Source organism: Telopea speciosissima, chromosome 1, assembly GCF_018873765.1.
Source record: "Telopea speciosissima isolate NSW1024214 ecotype Mountain lineage chromosome 1, Tspe_v1, whole genome shotgun sequence".
Taxonomy (NCBI): domain Eukaryota; kingdom Viridiplantae; phylum Streptophyta; class Magnoliopsida; order Proteales; family Proteaceae; genus Telopea; species Telopea speciosissima.
In genome coordinates this window covers 76,358,663-76,380,646 of record NC_057916.1, presented here as the reverse complement: position 1 = coordinate 76,380,646, position 21,984 = coordinate 76,358,663, and the positions used below count along the sequence as shown (strand labels likewise).

General features: G+C 38.7%; 1 protein-coding gene across 4 annotated transcripts in view; it reads right to left on the bottom strand.

Moving 5' to 3' along the window:
• The window catches only part of LOC122658882 (lysine-specific demethylase 5A), a 126,899-nt gene that overhangs the window by 32,507 nt on the left and 72,408 nt on the right, over positions 1-21,984 (bottom strand). For all 4 annotated transcript variants that reach the window (XM_043854043.1, XM_043854033.1, XM_043854056.1 and 1 more), the window contains exons 17-30: positions 20,755-20,813; positions 20,522-20,653; positions 20,267-20,426; positions 19,846-20,181; positions 18,832-19,014; positions 18,627-18,688; positions 13,176-13,254; positions 10,855-11,004; positions 10,603-10,736; positions 4,854-4,974; positions 4,703-4,776; positions 2,428-2,572; positions 792-941; positions 137-232 (exon numbers count right to left, since the gene is read on the bottom strand). In XM_043854043.1, coding sequence (XP_043709978.1) covers positions 137-232; positions 792-941; positions 2,428-2,572; positions 4,703-4,776; positions 4,854-4,974; positions 10,603-10,736; positions 10,855-11,004; positions 13,176-13,254; positions 18,627-18,688; positions 18,832-19,014; positions 19,846-20,181; positions 20,267-20,426; positions 20,522-20,653; positions 20,755-20,813 — 1,881 coding nt within the window. The remainder of the gene's footprint in view (positions 1-136; positions 233-791; positions 942-2,427; positions 2,573-4,702; positions 4,777-4,853; positions 4,975-10,602; positions 10,737-10,854; positions 11,005-13,175; positions 13,255-18,626; positions 18,689-18,831; positions 19,015-19,845; positions 20,182-20,266; positions 20,427-20,521; positions 20,654-20,754; positions 20,814-21,984) is intronic.

The following is a 21,984-nucleotide window of genomic DNA, read 5'->3' as shown; positions in this document are numbered from 1 at the left end:
TTGCCCTGGCAGCCCAAACCTTTTACCATTGCTCTAAGCAATGGCTCCAATGACCCAAATATGGTTCTAGATTGAAAAACCATAGCAACCCCAATTTGCGACAAACACAATACAACTCCAGTAGCAATCTTCATACCTTCCTGGCATGATCTGCCCACTGCATGCCAATGTGCTTTACTTCTCTAAGTCTTTGCATGAAGTGATCGTCAGACAGTATGTTAATTGCCAATCCCTGCCTCATCATGACCAACATTCAACATTTGCATTAGCTAAAGTCTTCATATATACCTTTTTCTTTTTATCTTCCTACAGAATCTACTGACGCAAAAAATTGTCAATATGTACAGTTCACATAGAATAGTTTAGTGGGACAATAAGAACATAGAAGACGCCTTTAATGAATCCAGAATGACAATTAAACTACGACTAGAATGTTAACTTATATCAATCACTTGGGTTGGCAGCCTTACGGGTATTTTCATATTACCCACTAAATGCTCCTTAACAACACTGGGACGTTGGTGGGGGAGGGGGGATCCCAGAAAATGTCAATCAAAATCCAAAGTCCAAACCATCATGAAGGCATGCATGGTTTAGAAAAGGAAACATAAACCTAGTAATCTGTAAGTAGTATACAACTCCTTGCTCAAATCATGTGCTTTGATCTCAAACTAATCTTGTAAATGTAACCTAATTCTATGAACCAAACTTCCAGTGGGAATTCTGGATCATCAATTCACAGATGTACAGTACTCTTATTCAACAACCAAATTTAGTTCCAACAGTATTACCTCTTTCAGCAGACGCTGAATTTGTTGGATCACTGGCTTCTGTGAACCCTCCAACAGTGTCATTACTCTGGCCTTCCATGAGTTTCTTGCTAATGCCAACTCAAGGTTGCAGCTACTATGATGATCATATACACCAGCAACTGAAACTGCCTGCCAGCCACTCAAACAAAATAATAATAATCAATAAATATATAGATAAATAACAAATGGCAGCAGCAAGGTCACAGCAATTTTAGTCCACATGCTATTACAGGCATTGTTAAAAACTCAAAATCTAGTTTATTCTTGCCAGTTTACTAGGGAGGTTCAGACATGCACACAAATTCAGATGACATGATTCCCCAGTTATGCTGTAGCAACTCAACGAACCTAAGCCCTCAAAACAACTACTTGGTTAGGCTCCATGAATTCAGTTTTGCCATTCCACTCTGTCTTAAGGCTACGTATTAACTCATAGGTGGTTTTTTTTCTCTTCACCACTGCAACTCATTTCATTTTCAGCCTCTGCCTTGTCCTTATAAAACCTTCAATTTCCCCCATAATACTCCTCTCTGAAAAAATTTGGAGGAAGATTTGACAACCCCTGGCTCCATAGTTTGGATAGAAAATGAGAATTATTTGGATAAGTGCAAAAAAAAATACTTCCATTTTACAATTTTTTCGATGCTTGCATTATTTTTCATTCAACCAAACATTCATTAGAAAGTGAAACTTCTTCATTATTGTTTCTTTTCTTTTACCCCACTTTTCCTCACCTACCTTTCCCTCCCTCTCCATACAACCAAACAGACCCTTGTTGAAAAATTCCTATATTATTAAAAAAAAAAAAGTTTGGATCCATGTAGCCGACCCTGTTAAGTTGGGATAAGGCTGAGTTTGTTATTGTTGTTGTTGTATTATTAAAAGAAAAAATCATTGTATAATTTGCATTTCAGTCAGGACCTGTCTCTAAGACCTAACAGCCTTCTACCACCAAACATGCAAACTGATAAAATTACCCTACCAATGTTCCTAAAATAAGATATAGAGGCTTTTGACATTAACATTCTTTAACAACTATAAAGTTGCAAGTGCAATAATGAGGGAAGTTATAGTCTTCCCTAATGTATTTATAGTTTTTAGGGCTTTCTCCCCCCCCCCCCCCCAAAAACCCTTTGTATTTCCCAGCCAAAAGTGGGTTAGTAGTAGGGATGTAAATGAATAGCCGAAATCCGTTTCCGTATCTGTTTATCCGAATCCATCCAAAAGCTAAATGGATGCAGATACGGATAGGCTATAGCTATCCGAAAAGCTATATTTACATGTAAACGGATAAAATATCCGTTCCGTATCCATGTCCGTATCCGTTTAGCACTATCTGAATCCGTCCAAAAGCTAATCGGATGCGGATGTGGATATAGCACTATCCGAGCTGAATCCGATCCGTTTACAATATGTAGAGTATAGAATCCCCTTTTGTGTACTGTTGAAGTAAATATAAACAAAATCAATGGATTCTTGGACAGGATCCTTTCTGTGATGCCTTATTAGACATTTTATTGTATGTTATTTCTATAGGAAGATCCAGAGCACCAAGATTACTCTGCAACAAAATGGTCCCTGAGAAGAAGTAGATGACACATTGCTAGCAAAGTACCTTCACGGCAACCAAAAGTCTTTTAGCGATGGTCATAAGATCTTTATCAAGATAAGAAAGTGCAAAATCCACAACTTCAGTCAAGTAGGCCTTGCATGCAAGAGCTTGTTCCACAAGTTTTTCTATCGCATCTCTTTCTTCAACCCTGATAAATGCAACCAGAACGTCTAATGAATACTTTTGTTAATCAAGAAGCCACAAGAATAGAGGTATCAAATCTATAAAATAGCCTACTTTTATACAAAATAATTTAACAAGGATTTAAATGGTGTTACCAAAATGGTGAAGCTAACACATGAGAGGAACAATATCAAAGCGAATGTGTGCACTCCCTCCCAAATATATATAATGATGTCTTCTCTTGTTAATGTGAATCTAATAGCCAGGTCCCATAGCAAGCCAATATCATACTATGATTTTTGTCACAACGGAGCAGGAAACAATAGCAGGAACCAGAAGAACCCAATTTAATTCTTCAATAAGAACAAGGGTCTCAGGTTTTCAAGCATGACCCACTAGTTCATAGATACCACTGATTCATCGATGAAAGACCAACCAAATCTAAGGGGCAGAAGGGGGGGGTGTGGAAGGAGATCAAGAGCAAAAAGGTCTCACAAACAATGCACCATTTGCAGAGTGAGAAGAACCAATTTTTTTAAAGAAGTTTAAGATGTAGCTTGTAATGTGCAGAGTCAGACATGCAGCTTCTAATGAGATCCTTCATCTTACTTGAAAGGCCAATGCATGCCCAAAAGATTTCTAGACTGAAATTGAATGAAAGGTTGAGAAAACTTGCAAGCAAAAACTGACCACCTAAGAAAGAGAGTATCATAATCAAGACAAGTGCTTCAAAAGTTGCCAGATGTGAATATATCACATAAAATATAATTGGTGTTTCAGGAAGTTGGCACTCTACATGGAGAGGTGAACCCATTAGCTAAATAGAGGTAAGACTACTAAATAGAGATATACCAAAACAAAAACAATTTTTGTTTGGGCTGTCAGTAATGCTTTTAAATTTGCGTAACTTATCAAAAAGTTAAGGCATAAACCTCCAGGCATGGAGCATAAGCTCTACAAGCAAGTATGAGAAGAAGAAGAAAATCTATAGCAGCGTTCAGATATATTTTTTAGCTTTCTTCTTGTACCCTTTTAAAAACAAAAATCACTTCAATACACAAAAACAACGCTTGCTTAAGAAGTTTCTTTTCCTTTTCGGGATTTTGATTTAAAACAAATGACAAGAAAAACTGTTCTACCTGGAAACAGGAAAAAATGTTGCTTGAGAAAAAAGAAACACATTGTTTTGGTTTTGCACAGTATAAGCACATATATTTAAGGAGAACAAAAACAGCCATTTACTAATTATAACATAAAACACATAAAGGGAACATCCTCTCCCTTCTCTCTGTCTCACCTGCCCCTTTGTCTCCCAATTTTTCCTCCACCCCCGCCTCCTCTCTCTCATTTTCTAAACGTTCAGTAAAATACCCAAACCGGGCGGAGATTCCCATTTCAGATGAAAATAAATCCTATCCCATGATTTTAGGTGAAGAGGATAAACCCTGAGGGCTAAAGAAACAGTGAGATCTCTTGCCATGAAAGCATGTGAAGCATCATGAGATCCATCATTTGCACTCGTGGCTGATTTGACCAAAATCTTTCACCCATCCCTCTTTTCATAATCACCCCCTCCCCAAGAAAAAGATTCATTAAACTACCACAGATTTCTTATGCAAACCATCACATTAGAAGCTCTTGTTTTGGGTATGATACATTAAGTTACGACTATATGCAAACTTGCAAAGGTCAAGACGTCAAGTATTATGTTTAAGGAAAAAGATTCATTAAACCACCACAGATTTCTTATGCAAACCATCACATTAGAAGCTCTTGTTTTGGGTATGATAAATTAAGTTACGACTATATGCAAAGGTCAAGACGTCAAGTATTATGTTTAAAGTAAAACAATTGGATAGGAATCTCCTATCTCATTGCATATGATATTAGACCTCATCGATAGTTTTGTCCATACCAAATAATATTTTAACAAACGCCATTTTATTTGTCTTTTGGAAATATTCTGTTTTGATATGCTTTTGCTTTCTAAATTCTAACAGAAACAGAAAACAAAAACAGCTCTCTGCTCTTTCTGTTTATAAACCAAAACAAGTGGCTTTCGCATTGCCCTGCCCCAAGGCTTACACCCTAAATGCCACCGTGAAAACACTTCTGATGTATTGATGTAAAATTCATAAAAAATGCCTCTTATTACCTAACAAAGAAATCCTTGGCATCAAATAGTAGTTCAATGAGAATTTTAAGTTCAACACGTTTTCCGCCAGATATCTGTAACAAGCAACAAGTTCATATGAGAAATTGAAATCCCTATCAAACAGAAAAAAGAAATTAGAAAAGAGTAATACCAAAGTTTGGCCTCCATTCTTAGAAGTAACAGGATTCTCCATAAGAAGGCAATGAGGACATATGAATTCTTTTGCAGTATTTGCATTAGCAAGTTTGGATTGCAGACATGATGGATGGTACCTGTTCATATAAAGCATAATCACAGCACGGTATTAAAGTTTAATATCAAATAAAAAACTACTGATAAATCTAATTTTCACGTCTAATTCACACCAACATCAATTACAATTAGCTTCTCCAGGTCACAATCCCTTGCCAGAGGGCAGATGTGAGTACATCCATCTGATGAAGGACACCACACCCATCCGACTGGTTAAATTCACTCAAAGCAAACCATGAGAAATGGAGAAAAAAAGTTAGTTTAAAGTTTCATAAAACAACAAAATGCCAACTGATATTAATGGAATCTAGTGGCACTTTGTAATTCTCACTTGGACTCACTACTTTTATAGGCACAATTTTGACCAGTGAGATGGGGTGTGGGGTACTCTAATCACATGAACTCACCCATGTCAACCATGTGGCACTGGTGACACATAAACAATCCAATTAATTAAATAGAGACCAGAACAATCAGTGTGAAACATGGTACTCAAAGAGAAAATACCAAAATAATATTAATAATAATACATTTTGCACCTGTAACCCACCCATATGCATGCTATTAATTCTCCCTAAAGATGGTATTGGAGAATTTGAAAAGTCCAACAGCATAGTTCAATTATTCTTTGAGAGAGATTCAAAATGTAATTTTTCAAATTTCCATTAGATATATCAATTGTGCCTGATACACAGATTAACTAATACAGAACAATACTGTATGAATTAATAACTAAATGTGTATAAAAAGAACTTTCAGTCACATCTGGGGCTTGATTCTTTAAATAGAAAACATTTGTCTTATAATTCCATTTGCAAAAGCTAATCAACCCACAAATTTTACTATTTAATAAACATATTATTATAACTAGAAACACCTTCATATTATTCCTAGTACCTTTATGAAGTTCAATGTAGCAAGACCCAGAGTTTAAACCATTGCACAGAGATAAAGATACATGAATCTTGTTGATATTCAACATCTCGCTCTCCATCTCTCTCAAAAGAAGCATTGACAAAGACTAAGAAATCAGATATGGTCACAGCCCTCATGACTAAAATTATCTCTCTCTCTCTCTCTCTCTCTCTCTCTCTCTCTCTCTATATATATATATATATATATATATATATATATATATATTATATATATATATATATATATATATATATATATATATATTATTCTAGAGACAGATTCAGTTTGGACTCTGAAGAATAACCCGTTAGTTCTGTTGACTTGCTCTATTCTATTCAGTACATGATGTAAATCAAAGCATGAAGAAGACCAAGAAGAAAAAAAAAAAAGTCACTGTTCACGTGAACAGTGATTTGGGGGCTGATATGGTTGAGCCGGTGGAGATTGAATGCAACTCCAAGCCTCAATTGCCAAGTCGTGGAGGACTCCTACAGCTGTTATAATTAGTTTTATTAGACAAGGAAGTTCCTATTTTATAGGATTGCTTTTATGTAAAGGGTAGTTTCTATTTTATAGGTTTTAGTTTAGATTAGTATTGGGTTGCTCCATGGGTGAGAAGCCCTGGGTGAGAGGATGATGGGCTGAGATAGCTGATCATATCCCCCCTTCTATATCCCTTTCTTCTTCTTCATATGTAAACAGAAAATAGCAATAAAAAAGAGAGTTTCAGTTATTTAGTTTTGTTCCTTTTATTGTATTGATCTTGCTGCAATCGATCTCCCGCTGGTTTCCCTGGTTCGAGGTCGAGTTTGCATTATTTGGTTTCAGAGCCTACTATGGTCAGTCATGAAGATGGATGTGAAAAACAAGAAGCTTTGTCTAAGAATGATCAAAATTCAAGGACGCGTTTTTTTTCTTCTTTTTTCAAGATGGGGAGAGTTGATGTAGATCGAAGCATGAAGAAGACCAAAAAAAAAAGGGTTACTGTTCACGTGAACAGGGATTTGGGGGCTGATATACACCATGAAGATTCAATTGCCAAGTCGTGGAGGACTCCTATAGCTGTTATAATTAGTTTTATTAGACTAGGAAGTTCCTATTTTATAGGATTGCTTTTATGTAATGCCCAAAAGAGAGGGTCTAAAAGGGAGTACAAGAATAAATATTTAATTAGTAGTGGGGTCCACTACGTAATAAAACTGGCTTTATTTTATTCATTAAAGATCCCTATTTTTGTCAGGTGTGTGGGCCCAAGTCATCTAGAAGACTTAGGCATCAACAATTCTAATTAGGTAAATATTCTCATATCCTTGTTATTTGTTAGTTAAGTTAGTCTAGCTACCAAAGAGTTCTAGATTTTGGAGACTTTCTTTTGTTTTCTTATAAAAATGTAATCACCCCCCATAATGATGGTTAATCAAATAGAATCAAGGTCCGAGATTTCGGTTTCGACCAAAACTCCACATTGATGGCAATTTCGGGGTTTGGAAACCCTATTCGTAATCGCCAAGGGCCCACACGAGCAATGCACTAATCAAATCAATAGTCTAATGGCAAAATGGTAAATAAATGGAATTATAAGAGTAGGGAGGACAAAAAAAGGGTTAAGAATTAAAGAAGGGGGAGGGAAACTAGGATTGGAAACTAAGGCCTGATTTGGTATGATTTCTATTTCAATTTTGGATTGATTTCTTGAAATAGTCAACAAATAGATTTTTGGTCAAAAAATTGAAATTGTTTTGTATCAATATGAAATATTTCAAGAATAAAAAAAATCCATTTGATAATTCAAATTTTGAGAATAGATTCTCTATATTTCTTTGGGAAGGATGGTGGTGGTGGCGCCGGGGTAGTGGCGGTGGTGGTGGTGTTGACGATGGTGGCAGGGTAGTGGTGACATGGAAGTAGTGGTGAAGGGGTAGCGATGGTGGTGGTGGTGGCAATTGCAATGGTGGTGGTGGTGGTGGTAGCGGTGGCAGCGGTAGTGGTCAGTGGTGGCGGTGTTGGTGGTGGTAGTGGGGTAGTAGTGGTGGTGGTAGCGGGGTAGTAGTGGTGGTGAGACCATTAGGAGAAGAAGGGTGGTGTTTAATTTTTAACATGAAATTACTATTTTGCCCATGAAATTAACCATGTGCTCATTCAAGAGCAAGAGTGTTAAATCAAATGAAAGAAACAGCTCTCAACTATTTCAAATTTCTATTCCATTTGATTTCTATTTCACTGAAATAAGGTGCAAAATAAATCAAACAATTTCAGAAATAGAAATCACCCCCTGAAATTGAAATAGAAATCATACCAAATCAGGCCTAAAATAAGAACAAAATCGAATAAAGGCACATTAGAGGGTATAATGGAAAAACAGAATGTAGGATTAAAGTTAAGTCACGATATAAGGTTATCTTCAACCTTCGAACTTGATCCAGAAAACCAGCGGAGGTGGACTTTGTTACAGATAAGGAAACTTCCTCACGAGGAGCCCGATTGAAACAAGGTTTTAGGTAAAGAATCCCAACTTCCAACTCTGTCAAATCCAACCCAACAATAGGCCCAAAGGTGAAGGATTGAAACAAAACTAGATCTGCAAATTGTGTCTGGCGGTAGGAGAGAGAATAGATCTGAACTTCACTTCAAAACTCTAGGTTCCAGCAGGGTTTAGAATCTGGGTTCTACAGAGAGGGCCGCCCAGAAGTAGCGACTCTATTCCACAAGTCTGAAAGTGAATGAAGACCGCATGAGAGAAATCAATGGTCGGCAGTCTTGACTGACTTCCACTGGGACAGAACATAATTTAAGAAGAAGAAGAAGGTCTTGCAAAGGAAGGAAGGGGAGAGAGGGAAGAGAAAGGACGACGACAAGAAGACCACCAGCCTCGCACCATACTCACAACCGTGAGATTTCAACTCAACTTTTCAATCTATTTAATTCTGTCCAATGCATTGAGTTACAAGCATAGTTCAAAATCTTGACGAAATTTCATCGAAATCTCGAAAATTTTGAGGACCGAAATGAAACGCAATATCGAAATGAAAAATTACAATATTTCGGTCGAAATTTCGACTATTTGTAACATCTCGCCGAAATTTCGGCTAGACATTACAAACCCCAGTTATAAAAAGACCATATTTCGTCAGTCTCGATCGATTTGAGCTCTCTGGAAGTCCCAATTCTCCAGTGTAATGTGGTTTTCGGAGATTTTGTGCATTCTTCTTTGGTGATGATGGTGGTGGTGATACATATGATGGAATTCGAGAGCAGTATGTGATAGTGCAGCAGGAGCCGACCGTAGAGCAAATCCGATTCACTGGAGAAACACAGTTTGATCATGCCACACAGGGTACAGACCACGGTGCATGTGTCCCCCACATCGGCCACAAGTAAGGGTTACTCGAGAGGGCCTCATTCCCAGTTCCGTCCTAGTAGGCAGGTTGATCTTATGGACATTGATACCTTATCTAGCTCTGTTGGTGGATTGAGTATTGGCGACAAGGACAGCAGATCGAGTGGGCATTAGCGTGCCTCATCTTTTGGCGGAGAGAGCAGTCCATCTCCAGCACCATCAAAGTACAGTTCGTCACATGCACATCCATATGGGCAGTTCACTGGGGTAGGGGAGCATATATCTTCTACATCCATTCCCAGTTTTGAGTACGACTCCCACTAACTAGGACGTAGTGGATCGTCTTTTGTGGACGACATCTTCTCCTACCCAACCCACCAGCCATACCCGTGCATGCTCCTAGAGGCATCATATCACAGTGGATCAGTGACCCATATATCCTAGGGTAGGTTATCTTCAGTATGTCGATGATGCAATTTACATGGCAACTATGGAGGACTATACTCGTTTCTTCTCCTAGACTATGATGTGGCATTCACATGTCCTATAGTCAGAGGACAGTGCTCGTCGGCTCCATTTGACTATGAGTGGGATCGATCGTGGACTGCATAGTAATTATTATTAGTAGACACTTGACTTGTATTAGGAGAGTATATTGATGTCGTCCAAATTATGTACTTAATATTATGACTTATGAGTCATTGACTTTACGTTTGCATGATTTACTTGTTTAAATTGCTTATTATGTTCTCTAGTACTTAAACAATGTGTAATTAACTAATTATACATTAAGATTCGACCGTATACTACCAATCAAGTGTGCAAATCCAAACCACCACTTTGGGTGACTATTGTTGCAATTTGAACATTTACATGTGTTTGAGTTTCAGGCTTTAATTTGGCCCAAAACCCATCGAAATGACCAACCAAAATCTTGCAGAAAAAATACCAAATTTCGGCAAAATTTTGCCAAAATTTCGGTATCTCGGAAATTGTGATCAGGCAGAAATGGCTTGCCGAAACGAGATTTTGAACTATGGTTACAAGCATATTTAAAGAAAAATAAAGATTCCTACAAATAGAAACTACTGTCAAGCTAGGAAACCAAGCAACTAGGAAACTTGAAATAGGACTTCTATGTATCTACCCTATCTAGAACTTCTAATAAAAAGATTACAAGATAATTCAAAATAAATTGCTTGATATCCTACTGAACCACAAGCGTACTTGGACCTGGCTCTCAGTTGGGGCTTTCAAATAGGTTCAGTCCAGTCCAAGGATGTGCTCCTACAAGATAACTATGCTGCTAACTATATTAATATGTAGAGGTCTTACTGTGTAGAAAGTTTGAAAATAAAATATTTCCACATTATAAACTTAGAGGCAGGTATCTTACCAGTCGTTGCACGTTGAACAAGCCAACAATTCTTGTTCTTCAGAATCACTGCAGCAGCACATACATGATTTTCCCGTGACACAGCCCTTTGAATTCTCATACAAGTAAAGCGATCTATCTAGAGAATGTTTTATCTACAAATTAAGAAAAAGAAACTATAATGACTATACCAAAAACTGATTGTAAGCCCTTCTTCTTACACTCTGGAAAAACTAATCAAGAATTTAGATGCAGACATAAAGAGCAAATCACCTTTAGTAAAGCATTCTGTAATGGATTTACATCACCAAGAGAAGACCCAACAATATCCTTACAATGTAGAATCCACTTCTCAACTTTTTCAGTTTCAGATGCAATCCGGTCAAGCTCTGTACAGTGAAAGGCATCAAACTCCCCAAGTTTCTGAAATTATATGAACTAATCACATTAGGTGATTAAACAAATGCAGACCATATATGGAAAATCATAAAAAGAACAACTACATTACAAGCTAAAATTAATTCAAGCTCACAAGCCATACTATGATTTCTTGCAGTAAAGCACCTTCAAAAGGAAGTTAGATGGGAGAAAAGGAGCAGAGGAGAAGAAGAAGAAGAAGAAAGTGTGAGGAATGCTTGGGCAGAGATCCGATTTCTCTCCCCTATATTTACTAACTTGCTTATCACATGTAGAATTACATCAATACCAAACCATACTATGATTTCTTGCAGTAAAGCATCTTCATTTCGAGAAGTACCCTCAGTACTAAGTGATAAAAGTGAACAAAAGGAAGTAAGATGGGAGAAAAGGAAGAGCAGAGGACAGGAAGAAGAATGTGGAATGCTTGGGCAGAGAATCGGTTTCTCTCCCCTATATTTACTAACTTGCTTATAACATGTAGATAACATGTAGAATTACATCAATACCCCCATACTAACATAAGAGTACCTAGGGAGAAAAATATTTTGTTAAAATAGAAGCTAATAACAAAGTACCATTTTTTCAGTGAATAAAAAATTCATTACCAAAAGACTGAAGGGGGGAGGGGGAATTTACAGGGGAAAAAAAAGGGGGGGGGGGAGAGCTATACAAATCTCAAGCCCTAGGAAGGGCTTGGAGACTGAAAAAGAGAAACATCTAATCCCCAGGATACAACATGTGCCTGTTCCTTGGGGAATCAAAAAGGGAACTATGAGGGAGCATATGGTGTTGCCCTAACGGTATAATTGTAACTTGTACTTCATAAGTTCTATTATAAATAAAGAGGGCTTGAGTCTCATTGACATAAGTTCAATTCCCCAAATCACATACACATATACATACATAAGCAGATCATAAATAACATAGTTCAGTTCTAATTCCTACTCTTCAGGCCCTTGACCTCAGATTTTGGATCTTTGTTTTGTAGCCTCCCATTTATTGCCTGATTAAGTACAATATTATTCCTGAATTCTGAGCATAGCAAGCTTGAGCCATGCTAAGCACAAGCCCCATGCTCAGACTACTTTGGAGGCTGAGCTCAAATTGAGCAGCATAGCTTTCAGTTCAGTGTTGGTGGACCTATGCACAATGATAAGGTTGCACCATTGCGACCTAGTGGTCGAGGGTTCAAGTCAGAAAACAGCCTATCTGCGAAGCGGAGGTAAGGTTAAGTACAATATGACCCTCCCCAGACCCCACAGTGGTAGGAGCCTCGTGCACTAGGTATGCCCCTTACAGCTTTCAGTTCTGTGCATTTAATTTCTTGAAACCCATATATATGACGACACACACTCACAGGAACCAGCTGGAAATCTTGAAAACTGAGATTAGAAAGAGATTCATCCACAGTACAATTGTACAAAAGAATGAGGTGCCATCACCCATCAACAAAAAGTCCTAGAAATTCACAACCGGAATAGGCCATGCCAGCCATATCATTAACCAATCCAGTCAGAGTAAAGAACAAAAAAAATTTTGCAAGGTAGAGAACAGGGACATTAGGAATCTCAGATAATAATGTTATTTACAAGATGTAGGATCCATATTTTTGTACAAGTTTTGAGATAATATCGGCATATTCATGGATATTTGTCATATATCAGAGCGGGTCAACACCCAGTGTAAATGGGGTTAAATTAGGAGTTCCCTTGAAGCAAAAGGCATCAGTAGATTAGATGGATCATGGATCCCTACCATCTCATCAACAGATCTTTAGAAAAATAAATTTCAAAATGCAAATAGGTTTACATATCTATAGTCCATTTTCTATATTTCCAATCAAATGAAAATAATAAATCATTTGGACTTGAAACTACCCAATTGATCATGGAAGCAAACAATTGTAACATTGCAAGGAACTTCATCTGAAAATATATCACATGGTCAATAATAGGACTTCCAGTGTCAGGCACTAATAATTATTAACAGAACATACATTCAAGTCTAGAAATTGTAAAGGGAATATTTGGATCAAGAGAAAGCCACCGAACCCTATAATATGTAACAGTGGTAATCAGCAAAGCATATGCAAGGAAATAATTTCCTCCAAAGAAAAAATTATTAACCAAGAACTAGGAAATCAAGCTTCACCAAGCACAAGAAATGTTGTAGACCTTAAGTTGCAACAGTGCAGACCAAGACTGTTCACCAGACTTGGAATCAAAAAATGCATGCACTTGCTCCTGCCAGGACCTGCATTTTACAGATAAAAGTGATAAATTATTAAGTATAAGTTAAGTCGATTGAGGAAAAAGAAAAAAGAATGCTTAAATGAGAAGCCACGCAAATCCGACAACAGAAAGTTACAAAGATAAAAATGGAATAAAACACAGAAAAATCTCTGGCAACCAATTTGTAGATTGGACATCAGGAGAAGTATTAAGAACTTTGGGATCACAATGTTCATCCTAGACTCCAAGGTGCCCCATCATCTTAGTTAAACCTCAGACAATGTGTCATTCCCAATCTATCACCACTGTAAAATCTACAAGAACTAGTAAATCACCCAGAAAAGGGGAATGAAGATCACAATCCAAAGGTCCCACATATGAGATAATGAAAGGAATAGCCATCAAGTCACAACTTTGATCCCCCTTGTAGGTGGCAAACAAGATGATGATACTTCAGGTTCATATGTAGCAAAACTGCCATCACAGGCCAAACACCCACAGTTGAGCCCAATGCTTTTCCCGTAAAAATAACAAAAATATAAAACTCACAGTTTTGTACACATCGGTTCAGCAAAGTGTCTGGGTGTTGTCTTTGTTGTCGACAGAATCACATTGGTCAGCACACTCACCAGAGGATGAGGCCAAGTGACCAGCTGTGAAGAAGAGCAGAAGTTCAGCATATGAATATCTGACAAGGTCAACACTCAATGCTGTCAGCTCGACGCTCAATGAGAGGCATCAATGCCGACTAAGGCCTGGTCGACGCTCATTCGACGTCTGCTAAGCCTCATCAAGTGTCGACCCGAAAACATCATCCGTTGATCTAGGCTTTTGATGTATAACTGACAAAATGGACACTCAATACACACTGTTTGACGCTCAATGAGATACGTCGACATCGACTGAGTCCAATCAATAGTCAACCAGAGGCTATTCAAAGTCGACTCGAGGCTATACATGGTCTTTTTTTTTAAGTCACTAATTGCCATATAAAAGGAGAAAAGTGTGAGAATGTAACCCCACTCAAGAGAAGAAAGAAAAAGAGAGACCATAGAGGACTACCTTCAAGCCATTCATTAAAGCTATCTTGCATCGTTTGGAGAGGGATTCTTCAAGTTTATTGAGATATAATCAAGGGTTGTGAAGAGAAAAGGAGGAGCCACTCGAAAGACCTAAGGCTTGTGAGGAAGACACAAAGAGGGGTTCACTTGCTCAAGATCATTGCTTGAAGCCCAACAAGTGTTGAGGTGAAGCTTGTGAGTGGAAGAAGAGAAGGAGATGCAACGTTGGATGTAGGTAATCTTCGTATTTACATTTTCAATTATGTATGTGTGTTAGACTATAGGTTAGGTGTTTGATAAAACGCCACAATTGTATCCCTGAGCATATTGTAGATATTTGCACATGTCATTTTGAATATATCTTGCAACCATCAACTGTGTACGGAAGTTGTAACATGGGAAAACCATAAAAAAAACACGACTTATTTGAATAACCCGGTGACCTACCAATTGTAGAAGTTGGATGACTTGGATCTTTGGTCAAGGGCAGTGGATATGGGGTCATATTTGGCTAGCTTGAATTCTTGGGTAAGGGCCCATATATGGGCCTGTTGATAGGGGAGTAGGAGCGCCATTGTAGCAGGTGCTACAAGAATTAGGGGTTGGTGCTCCTTGTGGTGGGTGCCACTAAACAATGTATTGTGCATTATACCCAAGCAAGATTCGGGTTGTAGCCCGAGTAGCCATTTGCGACGTGGACATAGCCACCTTGGCGACCCACATTATATCGTGTCTTGATGCTCTTTTACGTTGAGCCTTGTGATTGTTTGATTGGCTCACCAACGCAAAGCAATTGACTGACTCCTTTGGTAAGATTTTCGAGTGTCACTGACTCATCCCCTCTCAGTGAGTCTTTGAGTTCAAAATTGGTATCAGAGCACAGTTCTAGTGCTTGTTAAATCAGCTTTTGTAGATTCCTGTAAATTCAAATGGCGTCAGGTGAGGGTTTTCACCCAACAAGGCTCCACTGTCTGATGGCTCAAACTATGCTTTTTGGAGTGTTAAGGATGGAGACATACCTTCGCTCTTTGGGACATAATGTTTGGAACTCAATTGTGAGTGGTTACACCCCGTCTGCTACAAACCCCACTGACGCAGCACAGAATAAAAAGTTTGAGCATGATTCCAAGATCAAAAATGCAATCATGACTGGACTTTTGAACAGTGAGCTTGTCAGAGCTATGGCTCCTTGACAGCCTATGATATGAGAATTGGCACTTGGCAGAACGAAACCCATTGACAAAGAAGCAACATTCAAGGCACAGTAAAATCAGAAAGCCAAACAAGAGTCTGATGAGGAGAGCAGTAAAGATGAGATGGAAAAACAACTTTGTCAGGAAGTTGAAGAGGGGCAAAGGCAAGTACAGAAAAATGAAGCCTTGTTTATGGCTTTTAAGGATGTTCGAGATTGGAAAAATATGACTTGTGTCAAATACAACACAGGCCCTCTTTATTTATAATATGGAGAGGAATATTCTAGAATAGGATACAATACAGTGTTAGCCCTAATAGACAATTCTACCTTTGTACCCATTTACAACACTCCCCCTTAAGTTGGTGCATAGATATCACACATGCCCAACTTGGACACAATAGACTGAAAAATCCTATGGTCCTACCACTAAGTCCCTTAGTAAATACATCCCCCAACTGATCATGAGAAGGGACAAAGGGAACACAAATGGGACCAGACTCAAGCTCCTCCTTGATGAAGTGACGGTCAATCTCCACATGTTTAGTCCTACCATGCTGAACTGGATTATGGGCATTGCTGATGGCAGATTTACTATCACAGTAGAGCATCATAGGGAGAGTAACAGGGACAGCGAGATCAAGTAGAAGCCCATGGAGCCATAAGAGCTCACAAATGCCATGTGCCATAGCACGAAATTCTGCTTCAGTCCTAAGATAACCTTAGGAGAAGTAGTGAAGAAAGACATGCTTAGCTTAGACCTTGCCCCTAATACGACCTCAAATAGAGCTGATTGGAGATCAAAGATCCGTGCGGTCAACCCCATTTAGTTGGACTTTGTTGTTGTGATGCTTGTATTACACTCCTCTTCGAGACCTAGAGCAGATTGTTGGGCAGTTCAGAAGCGGTTCGTAGCTAAGAAGGGTCGATGCCATAGAGTTTGTGTCGTTGTTGTATGCCCCCCCCCTCCCTTTTTACTTCTTTAATTTTATTCTATCGACACCCATTTAGTCTGTGTTGATGTTGAGGGCCGCCTCTTTACCTGTATTCCCCCCTCCTTTTCTTCTTTATTATCTTTCTATTATCACTAATGGGATCCATGTAGCCAACCCCATAAAGTTGGGACAAGGCTTGGATGTTGTTATTGTTGTTGTTGTTGTTGTTGTTGTTGTTGTTTCGGTCAAGTCATATTTCGACAGGTTTCGACCAAGAGCTCATATTTCACAAATTTCGACACTGGCAAGGGGGATTTTGCCAAAATCAATTGATTTCTATCTATCTTGTCGCATTCTTCTACTCATTAAACCTTCTACAGCTTGGATTTGCATGATTGGAGGAGCTTGAAGGTAATGGTTTTTTTCCCCAAATAAAATTTTGGAAGAATTAGTACATAGACAAAATATGTCATTTCCTAGGTTGGGATACCTCCAGTATGTTGATGATGCGGATTATAGATGGGCTATCATGGACTATCAGAACAACTAGGCACAAAATATGTCATGGGATACATATGTGTTGCATTCGGAGGAGCGTCAACGACATCTTCAGTGGTATGCAGTTCATGGATTAAACCCGCCAAGAAACTCAATGTATTGAGTGGTGTGTGTTGTATACTTGTATTTCTCTAACCTAATGTGTTTTGATTGTTTTAATTGTATAATTACAATTCCAGTTGCTAAATTACATGCACTCAGTTATAATAGGGTTAGTGTACAGCAACATTTAGCATACACGAACTTGGGTCCAAATCACAAGTACCATTTTGGGTGGTTTTCTTTCTGAAAGTAATTCATGAAATAAGTGTTAAAATGGTAAAAATAGGCAGCACAAAAAAAAGGTCAAAAACCATTTTCTGGGCCCCGAAACCTAGGTATCGACTTTGGCCCAGAAAAATCGGGTTTCGACCAGTTTCGGTCAAAGGTGGTAGGTTTCAGTTTTGGCAAGGGTCGAAACCCATAACCTGGAACCTTGGTTGGAAGCTAAGAAAAAGGTCTCATGGCTCAAACAAGAGATACAAGAACATCTCATCCTTTCATCATTTACCAATTGCAACTTGTAACGGGCGTACCCAGTGCAGCCTTACCCCTGCTTTCGCAGAGAAGCTGTTTCCAGACTCAAACCCGTGACCATTTGATCACAATGGAGCAACCTTTATCATTGCATCAATTGTAACTTGTAAGAGGAATAGTAATTCCATCTCATTGTTTAGAGTGAAGAATTTCAGTTGGAGAGGAAAAATCCTAATATAAAATCTGGATTTCTACGAGTCGCTATCACAAGCTATATTAAGCTTAATAAATTTCTTTTTCACCCTTACGAGCAGAAGACCATTAAACCTGCAGGTGATTTGAACAGTGACAAAATCTCCAAGGACAGTGACTTCATCTCTGGAAAGAAGACTCCATGAGGGTTTCGGAAGTTGTTCTAATTTCTACATCTCCTCACTTTGCCCCCTTTCTTCTGTTTTTGAGGTTTCTTTCAGTTTCTTATTGACAATAGGTGACGGCATTCAGCCTAAATAGTAAATAAAGGTCATAAATAAGAGAATACTAAGAATCAAGGCATAGGATTTCTCAATCCGGATGATCCTTTATTTTCCAGTGGACTCCTTGATCAGTAAATGGTCTGGCAGATGAGTTAGCTAAACAAGCAGTTTTTACTCTTTTTTTTTTTCTTTTTCTGGACCTTCATGTGTTTGGGTGCCAAGTGGCTGATCTCCTATAATCTTCTTTCGTTCCATCATAACCATTCTACCAGACTGTTTTTCAAAAACTGAAACAGAAGAATGGAGAAGGAAGCTGTTTTGGACACTTAGGAATCAGAAATTCAGCTGGAGTTCCAGCAAAAAATTTTAAAATATACTTAAACTCCGCCTGTAATGCATAGATGCATCTAGTGGAGAAATTAATATGAAGTAGACAGTAGAGAAGAAGCATGCAAATACCCCCACATGTCAGGGACTACTATCACGTCTTGCACAATATATTTTTGACAAGAGGCTAGCTTTTCAATGCAAATATAGTTGAAGGAAAACTCACAATTACAAGAGCAAGACCCACTATTAAAACAATCATTCATGAGAGAAATGAAATACAAATTTTGCAGGGGAGTATAATTGCACCACACAATCAGAAAACTCACTTATGTTTCTCAATAGCATTTACAAGTCGAGCAACCATCACAGGTAAGGGAACTTTAATCCTCTGCAATTTGTAGGCATCAAAATATAAGTAATCTAACAGCATAAAGGATAAACAGTATCACAATAGAAGGTAAATTGACGGTAAGAGCTAAAATTTACTGCAGTATAATCAGGCCAAATAGAACCTCAAAAGAAACTGAATACCTGAGCTCCATCCAAAACTTCTTCGACATCATTTAACTTGCATCTTTTCTGTCTATATGGCTCTGGAACTACCCTCAATGCTTTCCTCAGCCACCTTGCTCCATCGAGCAATGAACTTTCCAGGATGCTGGAGGAAAACATGGCTGGCAGATGTTCTACATTCTCTATCAAGCTCTCAACCTCCTATAAAAGTACAAAATGTACTCATTCATCAAATAGAATAGGGAACATGAAATAGGACCACAAAAGCAGAAAGAATATAAATGTCAAAGCAACAGGGAAATATCTTTCAAAACACATCCCTATGTGAGAACACATTGTAATCCACCAGATTCAAATCCTAGGGGATTCTCTCCAATTCCCAGGCAACAGTATGAGTTGGACGCTGAATACAAATAGGGAAACAGGACCAACAAAGAACTTAAAAGGTTATTGCATATCAATACTTTTCTGGCATTTGATAACATTAATGTACATATTGTACTTCAATGCACCAAGGTTATTTAACAAAATGTGGGGAGGAACGGCATGTATTGCAAGGGCTTGAAGCTTATGAAACTACCCTTTGTTTTTATCCCTGACTTTTGTTGCATTTCCCTTCATTATTTTTTTCCTTCTTAAACCAAAACTCCTCTGCCTATGATGAAACTTACCAAATCATTCATACGCACATAAAAAAGACCATAATAGACAATTGTAAGCCACTGACTTCAGCTCTAACCCCATCTTTTAACTTCGGTAGTGAATGAGAACAGTCTATAAGGGAACCTGACTATGTTTCTCAATACTTGCTGGATAGTCTGATTTAGGTCTTCTAAAACTCAAGAAGAAATATACGGGAAAAAAAATCATTACGGGCCAGGAGCAAGCTACTCCAAGTTACTATGTTTTCCATATCAAAAGAAATAAATAGTTGTACTATTAAAATTAAATGCAATGATATAAATTGCGCAAAAGAGAGGATGACAAGTTTAGTCAATAACATGAGGATTTCTTTAACATGAAATCACTCACCTCAAGCGAAGGAGCACAGGAGCAGTATGAGAGGACCTTCAAGCACCACTCTAGTGCAGAAACAGCATTTTGAAGTTTTGGAATTTCATCAAAGTCAAAACCAAAAGATAACCCAGCTGTTGTGGCTATCTTAATACTAGCAACCAGGCCCTCAATTCTTGCAGTAAGCCCATTCATTATTTCAATGTCAATAGCCTGCATGTTAAACATGGACTCCGCACAATCAAGGAGAGAATGAACATCATTCTCCCATGCCTCACATTGCTCCAAAAGCCTCTGAAGCATTTCCGGTTCTTTCAAAGATACCCTCAGAAGTTTTGACTCAGCAACTAACTCCTGCAAAGCATCGATCATATTTCATTTTTCTACAAAGTCCATCAATTTTTGCCAAATCTAGCTTCACTTAGTACTTGGAATATACCTTCAGGATATCAACTTTCATAAAACAACGTGAAGCATGCCCAGTAAGATGAGTAGACAAGAGGAATGGTTGCGATCTCATCATCCAGGATTTAGCCGTTGCTAAGGCTTCCTCGACATCACGCAGAGAAGGTAGAATAACAAAAATGTTCACTGACATCCTGAAATATCCACAAATAGTAGGTATAACAAGTACAGAGCACTAGAAATAAAACCAGGAGCTAAAAAATTTAAGACAAAGTACGACATTCAAAACCTTAGAACTTCTTCAAACTCAGTCTTTTGACCCACACTTTTGAGAATATGCTTAGCTCTTTCTTCCCAAGAAATTCCAGCAGCAAGTACTCCAGAAATATCAATAAATGACTTTTCATTCTCAATTTTTAATCTGTAAGATCAAGTTAAATTTAAATATGAAAGGCAAGTGAAATATAACTTAAATCCTTGGCTATTGTTGGAAACAGAGGATGCAAGAAGAAACCAACATACAGTGAAGCCTCTTCGATTACTTGCCGAATGAAGTCCAAAGACGTCCGAGTACTGTATGCCTGTGCAGTAGTTAAAGGTATTGTGTAATTTGGAGCATTTAAATAAAAGAATCTAGAGCTCTGGAACAATCATACAAAACTTGAAAGTAGTTTCATATCAAACAGGTAAATAACAAAATTGTTCAGATAAATCAAAGCATCAAGCCAAATAAAGTAATCCAGCTGAGGATGAAAATAGGTCATAGTATCCAGTAAATATGGTCAACATTTGGAAGCATGGCTCAAGGAGACAAAGTTAAATTTTTTTTTGGATGAATAAATAATTTCATTACCAAAGGAGAGAAGGGGCGGGGGGAGGGAACAATTGCAAACCAAATACAACACCTGCCAAAACGGCAAGGGCGAGCAAAACAAAAAGGCAAAGGCAAAAACCCAAACAAGAACTACCCACTAAACAAACCAAAGCAAAAGACCAACAAGACAACCCGCAAGCAGCCTCAGCGAAACAAGACCACTAGCCTGGGTCCACAGTCTCCCGGCAAAAAACATGATCTTTCGTAACCGAACTCAGAGGCAAAATCTTCTCGGGGCAAGTAAGGGAGTAGGCAATGTAGGGGCGAGTCAAAGGAGGGGAGCTGGGGTTATGATGGTGGAAAACATGAAAAGGCGTGGGAGCAATAGACTGGGGCTCAAAGAAGGGAGTGACAATAGAGGTACTAAGGCCCAAACAAGAGTGGGCCAAGGAAGTAGGGTTAGAGCAAAGGGTCGAATTACAAGGATCAACTGCACTGATAGGCCCAGCTGCCAAATAGGCCCAGCCAAAACAGTGGAAGAGGAAGGGGAGGGGGAGATGGGCCGATGGATGGAAGGAGAAGGGACCACCACGGGGCCCACTGACTAGGGACCACGCAAAGAATACAAGAAGCGTTTATAAGACCTTTGAGATAGTCAGAGATCCCGAAGTGAGAAGAGGAAGAAATAGAACGGATAAAAGAAGAGGTGTCTGGAGTTGGAGGAGCCAGAGCGACAGAGGTAGAAAGCGATTCAACGACAGAAGAGGAAAGTGGCTCTTCAACAGAGGAAGGGGACATCAGCAGAGGCACAGAAGAGGAGGTCAGAGAGGCAGGGACAGCAGAGGAGGAGTCAGGCAGAGCTTCCAAGGGGAGGAAGCAATTGGGACCAGCAGTCCAAAGGCCGCCGAATACCTCCGGACAAGAGGGAGGAGCTAAGG